General features: G+C 39.6%; 1 protein-coding gene across 1 annotated transcript in view; it reads right to left on the bottom strand.

The window, feature by feature from the left end:
- roraa (RAR-related orphan receptor A, paralog a) overlaps positions 1 to 20,476 on the bottom strand; it is a 181,274-nt gene extending 160,798 nt beyond the window's left edge. Inside the window, exon 1 of the mRNA XM_072385866.1 lies at positions 20,151 to 20,476. Coding sequence (XP_072241967.1) covers positions 20,151 to 20,304 — 154 coding nt within the window. The 5' untranslated portion in view covers positions 20,305 to 20,476. The remainder of the gene's footprint in view (positions 1 to 20,150) is intronic.
- Between the last annotated feature and the right edge of the window lie 872 nt (positions 20,477 to 21,348).

Raw genomic sequence — 21,348 nt, 5'->3', positions numbered from 1 at the left:
CGGGCCAAATTAACATATCCTATTTGATCTTAAACTGAAACTCAATCTATAACTACAATGCAAGCTGATAACGCACATCCACTTTTACGAGAAGCTAACATGTTAACATTTGTTTTTACTAGATCTACAAATATTCTCACAATGACTAAATAATATTAAATGCTCAATTAATGGGTTGACAGGCACTTTGCTGCTTTGCGTGTAAATATCATCCATATAAGACAGAATGCTCCTTTCAACCTCTTGACACAAGCATGAGATAAATGTTAGTTAGATCTCGGCAGGCATATCTATGCTGCTTAACATTCACACTGAAGAACCTCACAACATCTACAAGTTTTGTTATGCTTCAGTCACCCTGGTGCATCTCATGTTTAGACAACCAACTGTGAATAATCATACAAAATAACCCATGGCACACTGTAGCACTCCTATCTTGGATCCCGGTCTAACAATTTGCTTTTTGAATTGCAGCCTACAGGGCTCCATAAAGAGACCGATTTTGATTACAAGGAAGCAAAATATTCATTTTATCTATGCTGACCTTGCACTAGTAATCTTGCATTCACTTTACTCAGCTTTCTAACAACTTATTGTTCACAGACAGACATAGAAAGGGGCTCTCTTATTTGTTACTAAACATTCAAAAGCTAGCAATGATGCCTATTAAGCTTCAGCATGTTTTGCATAGCTCCCTGACAGAATAAAACGTCCCTCTAAGGCATACAAATTGCAGATATTATATGTAATTTTCTGTACAGAGTGATATCAATCATTTCATTGAATAGATGGTTGAACCTGGACTTTTGTTCGGGTCAAACAATATTCAAATGTATGACACAAGTTGAAACCACCCAGTGCTCTGCAAATCAGCTGGGCACAAAATACCCTTCTGTTCCTACTGTCACCTCCTGGTACCTTCACGCTTTGTGGATATATCTGAGAGGGAGGGGGAGAGCTAGAAATCAGGGGCTGAAGCTGAGGAGCCTGGATAAATTAGCCAAACCACTTAGGTGATTTCAACTAAAATTAGCAGTGCTGCCTGTGGGCTCCATCAATTCTGAACTTGCTCAAACTCTGACAAGCATGGGGGAACTTTCCCACCCCCCCCCCCCCCCCCCGGCCCCTATCCAGGAGCCCCCTCTGTCTGGTTCTCTCTCTCTCTCTCTCTCTCTCATATTCCTCCTTGCACACCATCCTCTGTCGTCCCTCTACATTTGACTACTGAGAGCTCCAATTAGGACTCTAAAACACTTTGCATAATCACTACGGGAAATGAGCAAATTACAATTAAATTATTGTTATACTTCTTACCTCATTCATCTCAGAGGAATCAGCAGTATCGATTTGGAAGCATAATAAACAAGTACAAAAAGTATAAATACTTTTTTTTTTTTTTTTGGTCAGTTTCAAAGCACAAATCGTTACAATATCCACAACTGTGCTCTGGTTCATTTAGAAGATCTACATTCAGCAGTGAGTTCCATGGTCACACGTTAATACAAGTGTGGTATCAGAAAAACTACATCAACTCAGTAGGGTGACACACAATGAGCTGAAATTGCAAAGGGCCTCTTGATATTGCCCATCTTTTAAAATACCCAGCCGATATTGTGATATCTGTTTTGGTGCTACAACATAATAAAGTGAGAGAATAATGTAACAAGGATTGGTAAGAATTTTGTCCACCCACTTGCAAGATAAGTGGACAATTTCCTTTATAATTTTAATGGAATATGTGCCACAATTATCTACACCTGGTTCTTGCTGGCATTGTTGCTTTTTTTTTTCTGGTAAAATTGCCAGTCTACCAGAAGTGACAGGTGGCCACCCACAAATGAAAAATCATCGGCAGAGCTTTTTTTATTTTGTGAGTCTTTTGGAGACCCACGCATTAGTCAAAATAATTTCACTAGGACGTAAATATGAAACTGAACTAGCGGCAAAGCGTCATTTTGACTTAGTTAGTGCTATATATATATATTTTTGTATTCACAGTAACACAAAGCTTGATGGTGATTTATTTGCACATTTAGTTATTTGAAATGGATGTTAAAAAATAAATAAAGTCTGTCAAAAATTAATCCACAGATTTGATTCTAAACAAATTATACAAATTAGAAAGTAATGGCTTAAAATATTCGAAAAGACTGAACAATGTCATATTGCATCATTGAGTGAGACTATTACAAGCAGATGTGCTGTGCATAAAGTTGTTTATGAGCAGTGCTCAAATTTCCCACGAATTTTGAACCAAGCATGGCTGTTTTAACAGACAAACCTGATGTGACCGCAGCACTCTTGTGTGACATTAAACTATGTTCTTGTTGACGGTGAATGCATCATGAGTTGCGCCTGCATGGACCACACTGGTGTACGCTCTGGCAGAAGACAGGCCTGATTTCTGCATCAGTCACAGACATAACATTTGTGCTGTATGTAAAACTACTGCAACTATATTAGGATTATTACAAACATGTGTAGGACTGCACAGTAACATTCCCACAACAGACAGCATGACAGAAACCGACAAGAAGTGACATACTAAGAGAGAGCTGTAGAGAAGTTAGTGAGCCCTACCAGTGGAATCTGAAAGATGATTTTGTATAGCAGAAAGCCTGAGAAAGTACCTACAATAGATGATTAACTTTTCTTTTGAACTTGGCGCAGACAGCTGCACACCCACACACAGACAGTCTTCATTTGTGTCATGCACTGCGGTTATGTATGAGTTTATCTGTCGTGGTGCTCGTGTTGTGGAGAATCATCAGATTTTGTCACACAGCTGTTAGTCTGTTTTCTTGGTTTCTTTTATGTGCATATAATTTGCTGTTGTTGGTTATTTTCAAGTTGCATTCTTTCAACCGCTGCTAAAATGCTGGGTATACATGTATAGATGGCCACAGTGCCCATGTTCCACTTCTCCATACCACTATGCACCATGAAAGAATGACAATTCAGAGGATCTCATAAAAGAGTGAGAAATTAACATGAACATACACTGGTTCACTAGGGGGGTTTTAACTGTTCACAATTTCATAATGTGATCAATGAACACAAAGTAGTTCAATTTCTGTGTGCGAACACATAGCTCTTGTGAAGTTTGAACTTGTGCGAACTGATAAACACATTACACAATCTTACAAAACCATTGGGTGTCACACTAGAGCAGGGGAATCTCAGTCTACAACAAAAAGAGCGAAAGCTGAACCTATTAACAGCTCTCTGAAGTTGAAACTGCAGAGTGGACAAAACATTTCATCACCAATCAGGCAACAACTCACCAGAACAGAAGCATAAAAACCCCAAAACACATTCAAACACACACATTCACAGGCAAAAACAAAACGACAACGTTCAAAATTATACTGCCACGACTTACTATGTCATGTAAACATGCATAGAACTGTCAACTGCCAAAAGCCCACAGAGCAAATGCAGATGAAGACAAAGACATCAAATTGGGGGAAAAAAAATTCTTGGATCAACCAGCCAAGCAGACCAAATTGACCTATTCCTTAATCACTTTTAATGAAGACACTGTGAGCCCTGAGTGCCGATGAGACCGTGAACACTGGTGCTGCCTGCGTACACAGCCGCAAACTGGCTGTCACACAAACAAAGCCAAGCAGCTGATTTTTAATTTCAAATGATGAATTCTAAATCATCTCTCCCAGAGATTACCTTTCCCCCAGCAGACTCTCACTAATTTGTTCAATTAATGGGAACAGTGTTCCAATTAAAATGTCATATCCAAATAAATTCAATTTGAGATGAAACTGCCTGTGACAACTTGTTGTTGAAAGATCTCTGACAATGGAAATGAACAAAGCTGTTATATTAACGTCCATCGATTTTGAATCTGTACATTGTCCTTTACAGGGCCCTATATCATAATTTCAGATACCTTTGAATCATGTATTTGCAAAAAAAAAAAAAGATGTGCAAGTCTTATTTTAACAACCAAGCTTGACAAATTCTCATGAAATTACAGTTAATTTTCCTTAGAGCTGTAGGTTTGAACAGGAAGGGGACCATTCATCGGGAACCTGTTTGATGACGCTCTTTTGTACGCTCCTATAAAGAGGAAGCTCAAGGATACCACTGAGACAAAGAGGTCGGATGAAATTAAAACTATTTGATCACACCACTGAATTACACTACAGTCAGTTGTTTTTTTCTCTTGCCATTATGCAACCACTAACATCTGTTACTTCTTCACTGACATTATGTGCGGCCTTGCACAGCAGCAACAGCCGGGCTTCAACAGCAGCTTAGAATTCCATCATAACAGCAATGACCAAATTGAGTATCACAAGGATAAATGTTCCAACATGCAAAGTGGATGACTTTTTCAGCTTCCCCTGTGGAATAACTTATTTGCTCAAATGTTACATGAATTAATTTTTTCTCAACCTCCATCTTCTACTGAGCCCGGACTGGTAAAATGTATGCAGACAAATGTTCTCATCTCTTTTGGGACTGTCTAGTGGAGGACATTTCTCTGGGAATATGCGAACATTCTTTATTTGGCATAACAGCTCTTGCAAACCTATTGTTTGGAGTTGACAAGGTGCTCCACAGAAGCATGTCAGCTCTTACATCAAATTCGCCATTCTGACCTCCGCCCTAGATTCAAGTGGGGGAAAAAAAAGAAAAAAGAGTGCACGTGAAACAGAGTGGGAGAGAGTTGGAGAGAGTGAAGACAAGAGAAGTTATAGAGAGGAGCTTTCCAAGGGCGACTCTAACTTCCTAATGGAGTCTCCAGAAGCTGGAGACTTGTGCACCAGTGAAGAGGAGGGCATTAGGAACAACAGCTCCCTCTGGGGTGAAAAGACAGGGCAGTGGTCAAGGGTAGCAGAAAGATAAGTAATCACATAAATGGCAGCTGTACTGATCCCTTCACTGGATGATAACAGCCTTTTTATTACTTTTAAAACTGCCATTGGTTTTCTCCCTTTTACTATATATATATATATATATATATATATATATGTGTGTGTGTTCCTGTTTGCTACAGCATTTCTGAATCATAAATGATAACTATCTACTATAATAATGCAAAGCATCGAGTCAAAACCTAGCTGTTTATTGTAGACTCTCTGCTTCTAAGCTGTTCTAGAAATACATCTCCTTAAGAGTTTGGATGAAATAAAATAAACCAGAATTTAATGGTAAGAAAATCAGTAAGTTTTTATATTTACTCTAAATTAGTCTTTAAAAACTATCTATTAAAAGCTGTAACTGAGAATATTCATTCTGAGGAAAAATCTGTACGTTGTGGACATGGCTGAAAATCTGTATTGAAAGGTCAGGATCTGCAGTGTCTGTGGTCTGAGAGGTCAACTGTGGATGTAGCCGGAGTTGTCGCTATAACTCGGCGGGTTCCGATAAAGTAAAATCCACCAAGTTTGTGCTAAAACCCGAGCTAATCATATAACATACGCTGTATGTGTGAACAGGCAGCTGTGCTATTGTCACTAGCCTGCTCAGTACCAGCAGCAAGATAAAATTAGCCTATACTCATCTTCTCATTGTTAGTTGTTTGTTGGCCATGGGACATGAAACCCTGTGCCCTCATATGGGGATGTAGTGTTTCATACAGACATAGTGGAAATTACTGAATGAGAACAGGAAAAGCCATTGTCAGTGAAAACAGCTGATCACTACATCCAGGTGAAAGTTGCAGCTCTAGCATCCAAAACATTTACAAGTATAAAGTTTTATTTAGTTCGGTACTAAGATGAACCGAGGTGACAAGAAAAATTGTCCTGTGGTCTCATTTATGAAAATTTGAAATTCTTCTTCTCAAAGCTTGATCATTGCATCCTCTCAGCTAAACAGGAGAGGGACCATCTGGCTTATTATCAGTGATAGTATGGGAGCATGTCAGCGTACAATTTATTGGTAACTTGCACATATGTGAAGGCAAAATTAATGGTGTATGATAAATGTAGATTTTGGAGCAACATATGTCTCCATTCAGATGATATCATTATCAGGAAGCCCCTTGTTTATTTCAGCCAAACAATCCCATTCTGCGTGTATTACAGTACGTCACTTTTGCATTATACTTGTTTGCCTCTCTTCCTCTCTGTGCTCACATAAGCTGTACATCAAGACAGTCAAAATAAAGCCAGTATAAAAGTACGTTAAAGTTTTTAGTGGCACTCTTTTCCTCTCTTTCTGGATTCTTTCTTCTTATTTTTATGTGTTTCACTGCACTAATAAACTGTAGACTCAACCTGCATCGTAAGTATATCTAGCGGCCGATTTAAAGCTGATTAAATATAGAACTGAAATGATTTGCAAACATTGATATTGTTAGTTTGTGTTACATTTGACAGTTGTTGTTTTTTTTTCTTTTGATGAAATTATAGTGTTCCTTCATTATATGAACTGACGCAAAGGTATTAAAGAATCTTGCCAGCATTACTGTAATGCAATCAGTATAGGCCCTTAACATTTAATTCTCTTTAGCATTTAACTGTGAACACACAACCCTTTATAACAGAAAATACAAAAAAAAGAAACTACAAAGAAAAACCTTTGTCTTTTGTTATTTCTTGCCTTACAAAGTGCTGAAAATGTCACTGTAGCAAGACTCTCCATATGCCTCCAGACATCATCAAAAGCCTATTTTTACTTTTTATTGGTAAATCATCAACTTTTATTTGAAACTAAAACAAATGACAGACGTTTCAGCCCCTTGGCGCACCATCATGTGGGCAGGACAGCAAAGCCAAGCAGCCTGACGAATGCCCAGCCAAGGCAAGCTGGAGGGAAGTAAAAGACACTCCTCCTCAAACGGGCCCGTCAACTTTCAAAGAAACAGCCATTAGTGAGAGCTCATCAAGCGGGAGCAAGGGCCGCTCCATTCCCCCGGAGAAACGGAGCAAGCGGCAGGCCACAATGCTTCTGTGAGAGGAGGGAAACGGAGTGCTGCAGAGATGAGCCCTGGACCCAGTGGTGTTTCCGAACGGAGTCAAGCCGCACGTCTCAGGCTCGCTCAATTCCCAGCCCAACTGTCACTGCTGGCACTCAATTCAGCCCCTTCAAGCACATAATCTGTGCTCGTATGGCTGTTAAACAACCCACACTCCGGTCATTCACTCATTCTCTGCCATGGTATTGTTTTGTCTGCCGTCTTTCTATTATTGAGCCATTAAACAATTTGGATGGAGAACCATTTTCTCAGCATACGGTATCTTGATCAGCAACAAAACAATAAAATAGCAATAGACAATAAATTCCTTGCCTATTTAGAAATAGACCGTCATTCGTACCTGGAGTGATTTAGGATATATCACTACTCTGGATGTGTTTTGTAGTGTGGTGCCACAATCGTTGGGTCATTGGCTCATGCAGTGAGGAGCTGTGTGCAGCACAATAACCAAGAACAGGCAAGAGAGCCGACTGACTCTTGCAAGTTGCTGGAAGAGTCACTGCATTAATCTCAGTGAACACAGTGGTGTCTAAGGTGGCACCGTGCCATGCCAGAGATTCCCACTTACGACCATCTCTCCTGATGACAGAGTGCTAATGTCACATGGGTCTAGGTGTGGGAAAAATGGCAGCCTGCTTGATGCTCAGCCGGCTCCTTTAATTGGCTAAAACAAAGTAATTTGAGAGCAGTGTGGGGGGCATGGGGGGGTAAATGATGGGACAGAAGGTCATTGCTTCTCTTTTACTCTACTGTGTGCCATCCACCAACATGCTGAGATGTGCTGCTGTTAAGACTGAGATCTACTATACACATCTTTTCACCATCTGCTTTACAACTGAGAACCTGTGCTGCACAACTCCTTGATTTGAACTTAAAAGAAAATGTTATCTTCTGCAATACACTTGTCTTTTTGAGGATGTCCAAGTAGACATTGATCCATGGTGACCATAAGACACTCAAAAATCTTGAATAATGTATTGCTGTTATTAACTATTACTGCCGACTACTGTTTCACGATTGAAATCCATAAAATTTGTCATAAAAAAACTCATTTAATTGAAGCTATGTTTCTTTAAGTACACATTTTTATAGTAGTATATTGCCTGGTTGAAAATGTAACAATATATCTACAATTGCTTGTTTAAAAAAATGACAGAATGAAGCGGTAAAGAGGCAATGTACTGTAGTGATTTTTCCAATACGTGACCAAATGAATAGACAGCATTTCATTAACACGTGTACATGTGTGTATGTGTGCCTTTGGCCTTGTGTCTGTCTCTGAGCATGCGTTCAAGCGTGTGTGCACGCTACATGATGCACCTGTGCTAAACAAATGACCCCCATGCCTGTGTAGGTTTTTCCCAGGTGTGGCTGATGCATGGATCATGTGGTGTGGAGTGCTCGGGGCCACATTGGCTCAATCGTCCTGGGATCATCTCTGAATGTGGCCCTAAATTTGCATTGAGTGAAGGAACGGTTCACCTCCTCAGCACAGCCTTCGACACATCTGAGGCACAGGGGGAGGAGTGCGCTGGACCAGCCCCCTGCAGGCAGAATCAGGTGTTATCTGTCTGACGGCGGACACCACCATCAATCTTTCCTGTCCTCTCTCCTTTCCCCAGAATCAAATCACCATAGTGAAGTACATCTGTGCTGACAACATGCAGACAAGATAAGCAATTCCGTATGTAAAAATGTAGATATGTCGTTCAAATGTGTGGAAAGAGAGGTGAAAGAGAGGCGAGAATGTATTAATCGCTTTGTGTAACTTTTGTCATTTTTCCGCTATCAAAAAAAAATGTGGACCTCAATACGTCAGCCACAACAGCAGCAAACCAGATGCAACATTGTATTAGTATACACTAAGACAATTAACACCCTTTAAAATTGGACTAAAACCAAATGCTTTCATCATGTAAGTAAACAATCATTTTTGTTCATCTAAACAGCAGAAATAGCATGTCTGAATTTTTTGATTATTCTAGGAAAACTTAAAATATCAAACGTTTCTTTCCCTCATTCTGACTTAAATTAGATTAGAACATGAACCATAAATTCATTAAATTCATATCACGTACACCACGTGTAGCAGAGCAAGTGTTCATTAGTAATTAGTTATTGTTTCAGCTCATGTTCGTTTGCTTATTTATCACCTCTTCACCTTTTGTGAGGCTATAGCTTGTTAAAACCATTGCGACATGTCATGCTAGCTGAGTGTCAGCACTTAATTTGGTGAGGCCAGTAATTTGGCTGTCATTGATAAAAGAAAGTGGAAATGATGACTATCATGGTGCAGGATATGGACAGGCAAGTGATGAAAAAAAGTTTAACAGTGAGCAGAAAACCATATTACAGGAAAAGGAGGGGGCAACAAAGAGTCCAAGAGTGACTACCAGATTCAGGGTGAGCATGAGAAATTACCACAGAAAGATAACAGAAATAACCAATCCCAGATCGAAGTTTTTAAGGTGGTCAACCAGAATGTGGCAGTGAGTACAAACTAAATAAAAATGACTGGTGACAACACACCGATTGGATTTTGACAATCCTACCAGTGATTTGTACAGAGAGAGAGCCTGGTTCACTGTGTTTTCTTCACCATAAACATGTACAGAAAAAAAAACTGAATCTAAAACATGATATAATTTTCCAGCAGTTTGATAAATAAATATGAGTGGATATGAGAAGAAAAGAAAGGCTTTATCTCTTAGTTCTTGGGCTGCCTCATCCTTCATATCAATCACAACCCTGCTGCACTCCCCTGACTCGTGCAGAATTTAACAGTTGCTTTTAACCAATTCTGACAGACAAAATAGCATCACCCAAGGTGCAGGTCTTTCCACCGGTTACCTGTTAGATGAAGAATTGATCTGAAGAATTCACCCGCTACTTTTACAAGCAAAGTGAGGTCTGGCCCCAAGCTATACGGCAGACCTTGAAGCCTCCTGTGAGCTAGCCTGCAGTCTCAGTATCTCTTTCCAGTTTGTTCATATGTTTCTGTTTTTGAGACTAAAAATGACCAGTTATCCCCAGCTTTAAATTTAAGACGTTCTTGCTTCAGGATCCTTTTCAACCAAAATTTTCATTATTGATCAAACCAGTTGAATATTTGTTTAATTAGCAGAAATTAATCCAAATGCTGCTGTATAACTATTAACTGAATGTTAAATGTCAAAATAACAATTGCAGTTTTCCACAATTAGCTTCTATCAAAATGGTAAGTACAGTACGCGCTGAGCTGCTAGGCAGCAGAGAGCTTGAAAAATGACAGAAAGTCAGAGCAAAACAGGGAAGAGGTAGGTGAAAAACCTCTGTTGACACCTGGTCTGTATGATAATCTGATCTGTGTATGATGGCTAAGAGTTTGAAAGGCACTTTGTCCAATTAGAAGTGTGCAGCAAATTTCCACCTGCCCCTGACAGAGATGAAGTGGCTCTTTCAGAAGATACTGTGGCACTGAGCCAGCAAAGAGAGCCCAAACACCGCAAGTGGAGCAAGCAGAAATTAATGAGCATCACAAGCCACACTGGTTTAATACAAGATGACACTAGATGAATATTCCCCCAGCTAAACTGTTCCGTACTATATTTCAATTACGAAAACATACTCGGAACCTCAAAAACGGCTGATATACAGTTGAAAAGGGAAGAGTAAGCCGATGGAGCTTTACGTCAAAACTGTTGAAAAAAATTGAAAAAAAGTCATCAAATTAAATCAAAAATAGATTTAAACTCTCTGACTTATGTTGGATGTGGCCATTTATTAACCTGAAATTCTCTTTCAAAGTTTGCATAAACTTGCTATGACCCAAATAGTTCTTAGTCAAGAGCATTCAACAAGAAATCTTCAAAGCAGAAAAAAAACCCCTCCAAATTTCAACATTAACATAACTCAAAGGTAACCAAAATCATTAGAAAATCTCAAGTTCTTGATAGGTTCATAATGCAATCTATCAGGAACGTCTGCATGATGTGTCACTTTCAACCTCAAAGCAAAGGTTTTCATCTTCCTATTTCTGTGTGTCTATTTCGGTCTGTCACATAAAAATTGGCTTTTAACAACCCAGCATGGCGTTAATTATTGCCTCTTAAGCACTACATTACTAAAATAAAGCTGCAAATATTGATTGATCAGACAGATGATATTTGTCAGTGAATAAGGATTACAGAATCCTACATGGTGAAGAGTGACTCTGTCTTTCAATCACTGTCAGAAAGCAGCGCCGCAGCAGCGCTGCATTGATTGAGCCCCGCTGTACAAGTCTGCCTTCATACCCCTCCTAAAGCAATCAATTCTCAGACATACGCAAGAGCCAAATATTCATTAGCGACTTATTCATATTCAAACACTGTCTTTTGAAAGCAACAAAAGAGCAGGACTGTCTTTGACAGGCGCATAACAATGTTTCTATGACACATTGTGTGAGGCCTGAACAATTGTGATCATCTCCTATTATCTTATGAGCAAAGAGTTGTTATAGTTTTAGCGCGGTTGTCTGCCAGATGAGGGAATCTGTATGGGCAACTAGATTACTTAACAAAGATTATTTTGTCACAATTCATCTGAAACAGACTAAGTCTTACAATGAAACACTAATATAAATAGCATCTTTGATTTCACATACATCCTGCATTCAGATTTGCTTAAGAACACTCAAAGGTTAGTAAAATATCTGCTGTTTTGTACAACACAAGGACTAGCAAAAGATGTTTGAAGAAGACCAAGACAATACTTTCACAAGGAGCGAATCTACGTGACTACTACTTATGGGTATTGTTTAACCACTCCATCTCACCGCCCCTTAGTAAATGGCAAAAAAAAAGAAAGAAAGACTGAGAGAGCTGAGCTGCAATGTTAATAATTAGTTAGTTCTGCGCTCCAAAAAAATTCTGTCCAACCTCACCAGATTTTAATCAAAGGCTGGAAATAGTAGCTGATTGTAATCGGCACTCAGAAGTCACCAGGGGTGTTTGAAGAGCCCGTCAAGCCTGCGAGTGGAGCTAATTCGATTAAGTGGTGGCAGTACCTGGAGGGGACAGATCTGTATCTCTCCCTTTTTTATTTATGAGATTAAGTTGTGCTTGTTATTCCAATATAAATAATCAAGCCAACAGAAATGACTGGCTGATTCTCAACTCGTTTTATCTCCCATGTCTCCAAAAGTTTTGTTTGTTTTTTTTTTTGTTTGCTTTTTTTCAATTTCAGGTGGCAAATAAACTTCATGAGGTAATATTCTAACATGGCTGGTCTACTGAAAATAACAGGAGGAGATATGTGTGATTTGCCCTCCTCAACACTGTAACCTCACCTTCTGTTATAGAACCAAAGAAAATCCACACGCAGCGAAATAAAGTTGCAAAAACATATTTTTCAGACTGATGTTTTTGTAATTCCTGTGAGCGCACTCTCTACTTTATAATGTTCTTATATTTAATAAACCCTAGGAATACATAAGTGCAGATGTTGTTAAATGACATTATTACTCTAAGCAAGGAGAAAGCACGGGGTTTATTTTGCCTTCTTACTGGACTGGCTACAATATGCAACAGATATTTTCACTTTTAATTTTGGTCTGATGTTGCAATTCACCACTCAATGGAGTCCTTAAAGTAGGGTTTGTGGAGTGGGCCATTTAGCCTGCAGAAAGCAAGACAAACAACAGTTACAAGGCTCTTGAGGTGTGCTGCTTAAATAACATACTTTAGATTTTACAACATTACCTCTTCCTGTTTTAATGCAGACACATGCACAACGTCTGGAAGAACCTCAGAGGCAGCAAGATCACCGTGATTTTTCTCTCAGGTGTTCAACACATGCCAGTGCTTTGCAGCCTGACTGAAGACGTAAAAAGTTTAAACTTAAACAATGTACTCTCTGAGTGAACAGACACATTTGGCTTTAGGTTCACACGAATTGCCTGAAAATTGCATGAAGCAGCACGAATATACGTGTCAGTATGAATTTGTTCAAGGGCAAAGGAGCGATGTTTTGAAAGATACTGCGGGTCAAACTTCCTGAGCACTAAGATTTTCCATGTGAGGGGCTTACCTACCTTCTCGGGGGCTTTCCGCCATCCACAATGGTAGAGATGTGAAAGGCTTGGCGCTCGACGTGACATAAGAATTCCTCGGAGGGATCCTTCACACCCCTCTCACCACCTCTTTCCCTCTCAGCCTCTTCTGAAGGGCCCATTCCATATTAGAGAGGCACAGAGCAGCATGAAGCCAAGCAGCACGAGTACTTAGGTCACAGTGTACCACATTAAATTTAGACTCCTTTAACGCCCTCCAATAATGCATCTGGAGTATTTCCGGTCATAACTATTCAAATTTTTCTATCTAAGACACAAACTTCTGTAAATGGGCCATAGATCTAAGCTATCGTTCACCACTGGAGATTTCACATCAGATCTGGTGTCTGTCACCAGTTGAAATTTCCTCGCCAGCCCCAGTTAAGCCACTGGTGATTCAAACTCCAAAATAAAACGTCCCACAAGATTCAAACTTTCATAGCTGCTCTGAGTTAAGTTTCTTTACTTCTTCTAATTAGTCTAATAGACCCCGCAGTGCACCATGTGCAAAATACGCTTCAAATTTGAAATCTAAAATCTGATTTACAAGGTATGAAACAACGTCGCAACACCAGAATTTTAGTGGTTTGCATTCTTGTGGTCGAGTTTTAGTCCAACAAGCTATTTTGTCAAATCCTTTCAAGTTGGGTTGTGCATCCACATTGAACTATTTTGTAATATGGCAGTCCAAACTAACAACTTGTATAACCCTTCTGAAAAAAAAGTACTGATTACAAGCACATGGATATCACTTAAGCCTTCCTAAATTAGGTTTTCTGCATCATATTAAACAAAATATAAATGCAGGAAATCTGGACATAGTTGACATTAATGTAGATTTCAGTCACATGGCGAAATGTTTATCAAACCAATCTGGGGTCAAATACTTTCTGACAACTAGTAACATCGTGTAAGTACAAGCAGCCTAACGGCCAGCAACGTTCCGAACATTTGTACATTTTCATCGGCTGTGGAAGACCAACAGAGTTTCTTTGAAGCATTCTCCTCAAGCAAAATTCATGTTGCTTCCTTTCATGCAGCTTCCCTTGCGCCAAACACAGCAAAAACTCACAAATCACAACTTATTGAATGATTTTGAATGCCTTCACATGAGAGAAAGATCAAATGCTCCACCATCAATAATAAATATAATAAAAAAACTCAGACTCCTGGTTGTGGCTCTAGAGGCCACACTGCAACACCAAACAAAATCAAAGTTGTCAGACCAACCTTACCAAAAACGCCTCAGTCATCACTTTCACTTTAAACTGCATGTTGCAGGTTGACAACCCCAGTGACCTTAAGTGTGGGAACCTGTAGCAAGAACTAGATTGTTTTATCAAGATGCTTGTATATGCACTACAAGAACATCTACAGCTGGCTTAGCATTAGAGTTTTGTGCACCTTAAAAAAGATACAGCTCTGCAGTGATGCAGTCTGAGGAAGTGTGCTGAGTGTGCTGGCAAGCTAGCGACATAAACTAAAGCTTGCCATGGTATTTTTTTGTGTGTGTGCATGCACTGGAGTGGTGCATCAGAGGTGGTGGTTTGCTTCTTGAGTTGTAAAGAGCACACAAAATAAAAAAAAATAATGCCCAAGATCAGCTCGAAGGCTTCAGTTATGTAGTACACTACATTTCCAGATTTATGATGCCACAGATGTCGAAACGGGACACTTTCAAATTAGAAAACAAAACTTACAGCTCACTACTTCCATCTATGTTAGGTTGCATCTTTGCACGCTGTCACTCTCCTTCCTTCGGTCTAGTACACTAGCGTACTGGGAGCCTGACGCTGTCGGAGATACAGAAGAAGTAGCCGTTCGACTGCACTGCTATCTGCTATAAATCTCCCATTATTTTGGCTTCTACATCCCATCTGCAATTCTATAAAACATTACATGTTAACATACAGGTAAAGTCAGACAAACTGTCAAAAAAAACATTAAAAGTTAGTCAACCTTATGTCAATGCACAAGGATGTGCAGATTTGACTCGGGGTAATAGGGCAGTAGTGCTTCAACAACAAATAACACCCACTGAATAGTCATTAGGCATCACACAAGATCACTTCATTTCATGTTTTCATTTTTGCCAGTACGTCCTGAAGTCTGTACAACTTACAAATGGTCGATTCTGATGGTTTATTTGCACAATATGCAGCATCCATAAATGTAACAGAGATACCATCTTTTTATACTTAAAAAAATAAAACAACAATGTTTTGATTTGACCAATACCATTTTTACACCAAAAGAATCAGATTAGAGCCTTTCACATTGTCTGTAGTAGCAGGCTTATCATCAGTGTTCTGAGGGCAAAAACACACCGGTCCAGTGTGCTTCTACCTCTCTGTGGACAGGAATGACAAAGAATCTCTTCAACAGTCTGTGTTCTGTAAAAGTTCTGCGGAAATTTCAAATGAAAAAAAATTAGTTATTTAATTTGATGCCAAATTAATATGCAACCAAGAGTACAGGACAAGTTGAGAACACTTTGACACTGCTTTCCACAAAAAGAGAACCTAAAAAATTCAATTTACAGCACCTTATAAGAGACTTGTTTCGTTTTTTAGTTTTAGTTTAGACCAGATCAATTTGTAAAAGTGATGTGTTGTTTAAGATCAATCATATACAGACATTGAAACATCTGTTTTGATATGCTTGAGGGGGATCACTGTGTCTAAGGGAAAACAATGTCATATTGTTGTGGGACCTGTGTGGTGTTGTGAAGTAGCATGGTATCATGGGAGTTATTGCCTTTACCACCATCACCGACACCACAATCAGAAATCAATCCCATTGAGAAGATGACGTATTAAAGTTCTATTTGCATTACATTTATTCACATAGATTACGTGATTATATGATTTATCAAATGAATTATATATGATGACATTTAATTCCAATTATATATCTGTAAGTAACATCAGCTACTGTAATATTCCACATTAATTTACCACTGTAGCAACTGCATTCAGTCGCGGGCGAAGCTCTTGCTTTATGAGTGGGATGAATGTTGTTATATCATCATAAAATGTTACTGTGACGGTTAGATTGGTGACTGGCAAGAGCCTCTTGTCACACATTGTAGCCCTAGAGGGGACAGAGGGCACATGATGCCATTTGCTTTCATATAATGATTTGATTTGAATTTGTATTTCAAGTGTAGTACTAAGAATCGCAGAATTTCAGTGGCCTTGCTACCAACCACCAAGTCCTTTGTATACTTTATTAGTAAAGTAAGCTTTAACTGTTTTATGCATTTTTCAGGGAAATTCTGCCAAGGTTCAGAGCACTCAGGGTAGAATGACTGCCCACATGAAATAATTAATTCATGGAACATATTGGTTTAAAGAATATTTGAAACGTCAGAATGTTGTTTTATCAATCAATTTAATTAAATGCTCGTCCATATTTTCTATTTCAGTATAGATCATTTTGAACTGACAGCAAGATATAAAGAGATGACTCTGACCTGACAAAATCTTAATTGATTAACATTGAATTAAAAACACCAATTACACTCCTTAGATAAGTCTGCCACAACTAAAATATTATTTGAGCCTTGAAACAGTAATGAACAGCGGACTTTTTGTCAAAAGCAGCACTGTCAAAATCAAAAGAATGAGCAAATGCCACCATCTACACAGCTCAATGTACAAGAGATGAAACAGGCTGACTGTTAACATTTGACACTGTTAGGTGCCTGCCAGATACCAACAAAAGACTTCAGATACCAATATCAGAAATTAAAATGCAATGTTATGTGTCAAGCATCCAGGAAGAAAAAGCAGACACACATAGTGGGAGTTCCACTCATGAATCTGTTCGAGCTGAAGGCTCAGCTAAGAGTCTGTGCCCGTTTCTTCATGCGGGACACTAAATTTGAGAGTGCTATAGCCAAAGTGATGCTGCTGTCCACTCAAGAGGCATACAAGCCCCATGCCAATTAACAGCTTCCTAAAACTGGGTGCAAAAACATTTTCTTTGAGAAGAACAAAAGAAAAAAAAGAAGAAAATATAAAACTGCTGAATAAAGCCTGGTTTCATGTTCAATAAAAAAGGAATTGAATTTTTTGATGAGAAGACAATATAACATTAAATGTGGCAACATACTCTTAAAAGAGCTGTTATTTCAGTCAAAAGAAAAAAAATCTGCTGGTATTCACTCCAGATATGACACTGACACGAAATAATACACAGAATTCAATTTTCTCAACTGCAGGAAACCACATCAAGCTTCGACTGTCAACAACTTTGCCATTTTAAAAGCAACATAATGTTATTTGTACTTTATGAGTAGCCTCTTTCTCCTTAACGAAGGAAAATGATTTTCAGATGACTTGCCGTCCAAGTAAATGACATACAGCGGACACTCGCACAGCAGCAAGTATTTCACACACAAACTTATGCAGAGTTTTGGTATCCGAAAAACTCATTAAATGACGGTGCGGACACCAGGAATCTCATCAGATCTGTGGCCTCTGAGTTTCTCCGTACTACAGTGAGGTCTCACACCTCTGCACACAGCATTACCTTACATAACCAAGCCATTAATATTGATTGTCTCCAAATCTGCAAAGGGGGAGAAATATGAAATATGAAAATAACACTCTTTCTTCTCCCCAGTAACGATATCCACAGCCTATCCAAGGCCTGTTTCTCTGACCCACTCAATTCTTGCAGTGCTGTATAGCTTCTGCTGAAGTAAGCCCTTTCTACTGTACTTAAAAGGTATTAGCACTCAGGGTTAAAACACTAAACTCTCAGCATGCAGGATAAGAAATGTGTATCCTCGGAGAGTCTAATACTACTGGGTGAGAAGAGGGAAACTGTGCTTAAGCTAGTGTCTGCAGCCGTTCAGATGTTGGTTTCTGTGGCTGTCCTTAAAAGCCGGAGTCTGAGCCTGGAAATGTAATCCTAAAAATGCCTTGCACGTCTGTAACAAGCAAACTTTTTATTGTTTATTTTCAAGCTATACCGCATTCAGTGGTGGCTCTGCTCTATCCAGCTGTATTTTCCTCTTGATAGAACAAGCCTACTTTTACAGAAACATTTGATTACATAAAGCAATTAAGCCGTCTTTCCTTTATGAAAGCCAGCTTTTCTTCTGCTCTCTTGTGAGATGAATGCTATGAATATTTCTGCATTATTACATTTGTAAAACACCTCCTGTGAGACCCTGGTCAGGGGTCTTTCTAAACAAACATAGACTAACTGTTGCAGTTATAATGTTTTAGCAAATACACTCCAACATTTTTAAGATACTTTGGATTAGATGTCAGACTGCGACAGATTGCTATTATCGTATTTATTATAACATCAAAGCCAGAGAAGGCAACATGGATTAAAAAAAGAGAAAAACTTGCATTTTCTTTCTACAAACTTAAATATGTGGCAGATTGCACGATCTGATTTGAGCGACTCAGTTAAAGAAGGACACCAAAAGTAAATTTAGAAATTTCAAAATAACCTAATTCAGGCAAATATGGACTTAAACTAAGTTTTAAAAAAGTTTTCTAAACTTTTCTTTAAGATCTCCGCTGTCAATACTCTCACTATTATTCTGGGTCTTTGTTTTTTATTTTTTCAAAAAAGGGCCAAAAATAGAGTTTCAGTGCAGAGAAACTCCTTTAATAGTGCAGATTGTCTCACTGATTTTTTTTTTCACCCATTCAGTATTACATAACAGACCAAAGGCGTTCTTTTTTCCTGTCTTTCTCTTTCCCAGACGCGCTTTAATCCTGTGCATAAAAGGGTGGGGTGAATATGGGTCAGCAGGTTAGGAGGGTCTCAAAGTCAGACTTGTGAAAAAAAGAAATCAATCCAGGAAGCCTCCCAACTACCTGTCTTTGCCTCTCTATTACATAAGCGCTAGGGCTGCATGAGCCAACCCACAAAAGTCACACAGATTCGCTTGAGTTGTGCATAAATACGCGCTAAAGAGCAGCGCATTTTAAACTAAACATCCCTGGTGATGATGACGAGTGGGAGAACTATTTTATCAAGTAAAAAAGGAAAAACCTGCAATGAAGATTTCTGTTCTCAGTTGCGCGCCTCTGTTTATGGCTAAACCTGTTACATAACCAGCTTACATTCCACATTCACGATATCACATTCTAAATATACACTTGCGCACAGGAGGAGTGCGCACACAGGACCGCCGTTCAATGAATTAATTGTTACACCTACACCCTTCGACTTAGTGTAATGTTAACCACATCTACTCTGCTTGTCAAGAATCAGCAGAGAAATCACTATTTCTTTGAACTTGGGTGAGCCCGGTTAGCCTTCACTGGAGACAGCCGAGAGGGGGTGTGGTTAAATACTGTCTTGTACTGTACAACATGGACGGGACGTGATGGATAAATCATGTTTTTTTTTTTAAAATAGAGAAAAAAAAAGGTTGAGACTAGTCTTTATGTCATGCAGCAAGCCATTCTTACTTTTGACTGACTGATTTGAAAGCTTGTTCAATTTTATTGTCAAATCGTGGAGGGGGTTTAGTTGCAAAAGATGTGCAGCGCCTTCATGCTTGCAAGAGTGTTGGCTGGCATTAAACATATTCCAGCTGCTGGGGCGTCTTTTGCGTACAGGAACAACCTAAATCTGTGAGCTGGAGATGTAAAAATCCAGCCAGACGGCGCTATGTGCAGTGTGAGGCACAGTGGAGGACACGTCCCTACAAAGGAGAATGAGACTGATCGATAAAGTACCCCACAGTTTCCCAAAGTTCACTTTCGACACTTTGACAATATCGCGTTGGAGCGGACAGGTTGGCCTGTTTTGGCATTAAGAGACGGTCCAGTTGGTCGATCCCGAGTTGCTGGATAATTGATTACTCTTGCATTCAGAGTAAATGTGACATCTGTGACCGTATCACCCCCCATGATTTGGACTGTCAGTGGAGCCTGAACACCAGCGGCACACACCGAAGCGCTAATTAAAACCAAGCCGGCAAACGCCGCGGTGGTGGAGAATAAAAAGCGGTATGTTAGTGTGGTGGGGTGAAATTAGACAGGGTGCAGTTATTTATGAGACTGCGAATTGATTCATTTTTCGAAGTTGGATTAAAATTTCCTCAATCGGTCCTTCTTCCTCATCGGTTAAAAATGTCAAATGCGGTTCGCTTACCTCTGTTTGTGCTTGAGCAGGTCTGCCTTCGAACCGGGGCTGGATGGTCCGCTTTCCGGAGCGTCTCCAGGTTTACCGGGGTTTCCCTGACCGGGGTAGCCGGCTCCGAGGCGCTGTTGCCCGGGTCGCTCGCTGGATCTGGAGGGGACTCCATGTTGAATTTCAGATTCACTGTTTAGCTACCACTAGTACTTAAAACTAATTATCTGCGATCTGTGAGCTCCGACACTACGTCTTGCTATCTAATTTAGACTAGAAGTAAGAAATGAGAAATGCGAGTGTGTCTGGAGGTGGGTGTGTATGTTTGATTGTCCACTAAGAGCGCTAGTGAGAGCTCCAGTCATGCAAGCTGAAAAGGGAGAGGTTGTCAATAGCCGAAGAATAGATGTAGGCCTGAAAGTAATCCAAGCTGATCGACCCTGCGCAGTTTTAGGTGGGGATGCAAATATCCCATTGCTGTAAAACCTTCCACAACGGATTTGTACATTTATGTATTATATTATTTGCAGGTTTGCCCGTTTTTGGATCACGTGGCGTCTATATTGCTACAACATCTGAAACTTAAAACTGACAAAATACTCAAAATAGTCCAAATAACTGACAAAATACCCACAATGGCACCCTATTTCACGAGAATCTGACCCAAACCATTCAATCGGCCATTAAACTGAAAACAACATCAATCCCTTATAGAAATATGTAATCAGGGCTGTCGCTTTGCTTTAATTGCAAACTCCCTATGTGTGTGTTTTATATTTTGCTATCACCCGCTACGTCAGTGTTTGTAAATTCAGTCAAAAACTGCAGCGATGCATGAAATATTCACTGCAAATTCCTTCAGAAGGGAATGCCTTTCCTGGATGAAGGAGCTGTCTGCAGGCTGCTCCCGGCGACAAAACTACCCAACTTTAATATCCAAAAATTCAAACAGGGATAGTCAGAGCGCGCTTCATCATTTTCATCAACATTATCATCATCACCATCGTCTTAACCATCCTGTGGGAGGTGCGGACGGCATATCTGACTCGTCTGCTCGAGCTGATAAAAGGACTCTTCCCTTTACTCACAGAGTCTCCGCTCTTCCTGATAAAAGAGCGGAGTGGCAGTAGTTAGGAACACTATACGTTTCATCATATAGTGCTGTGTACGGTTGCCGTCATATCGCATTCCAGCAACTGACAATTATCCTCTGCTTGTT

The sequence above is a fragment of the Leuresthes tenuis genome, unplaced genomic scaffold, assembly GCF_036924035.1.
Source record: "Leuresthes tenuis unplaced genomic scaffold, fLeuTen1.0.hap1 SCAF_5, whole genome shotgun sequence".
NCBI classification, from domain to species: Eukaryota; Metazoa; Chordata; class Actinopteri; order Atheriniformes; family Atherinopsidae; genus Leuresthes; species Leuresthes tenuis.
Note: the sequence above shows the minus strand (reverse complement) of the source record. Positions and strands in the feature narration are given on the sequence as shown.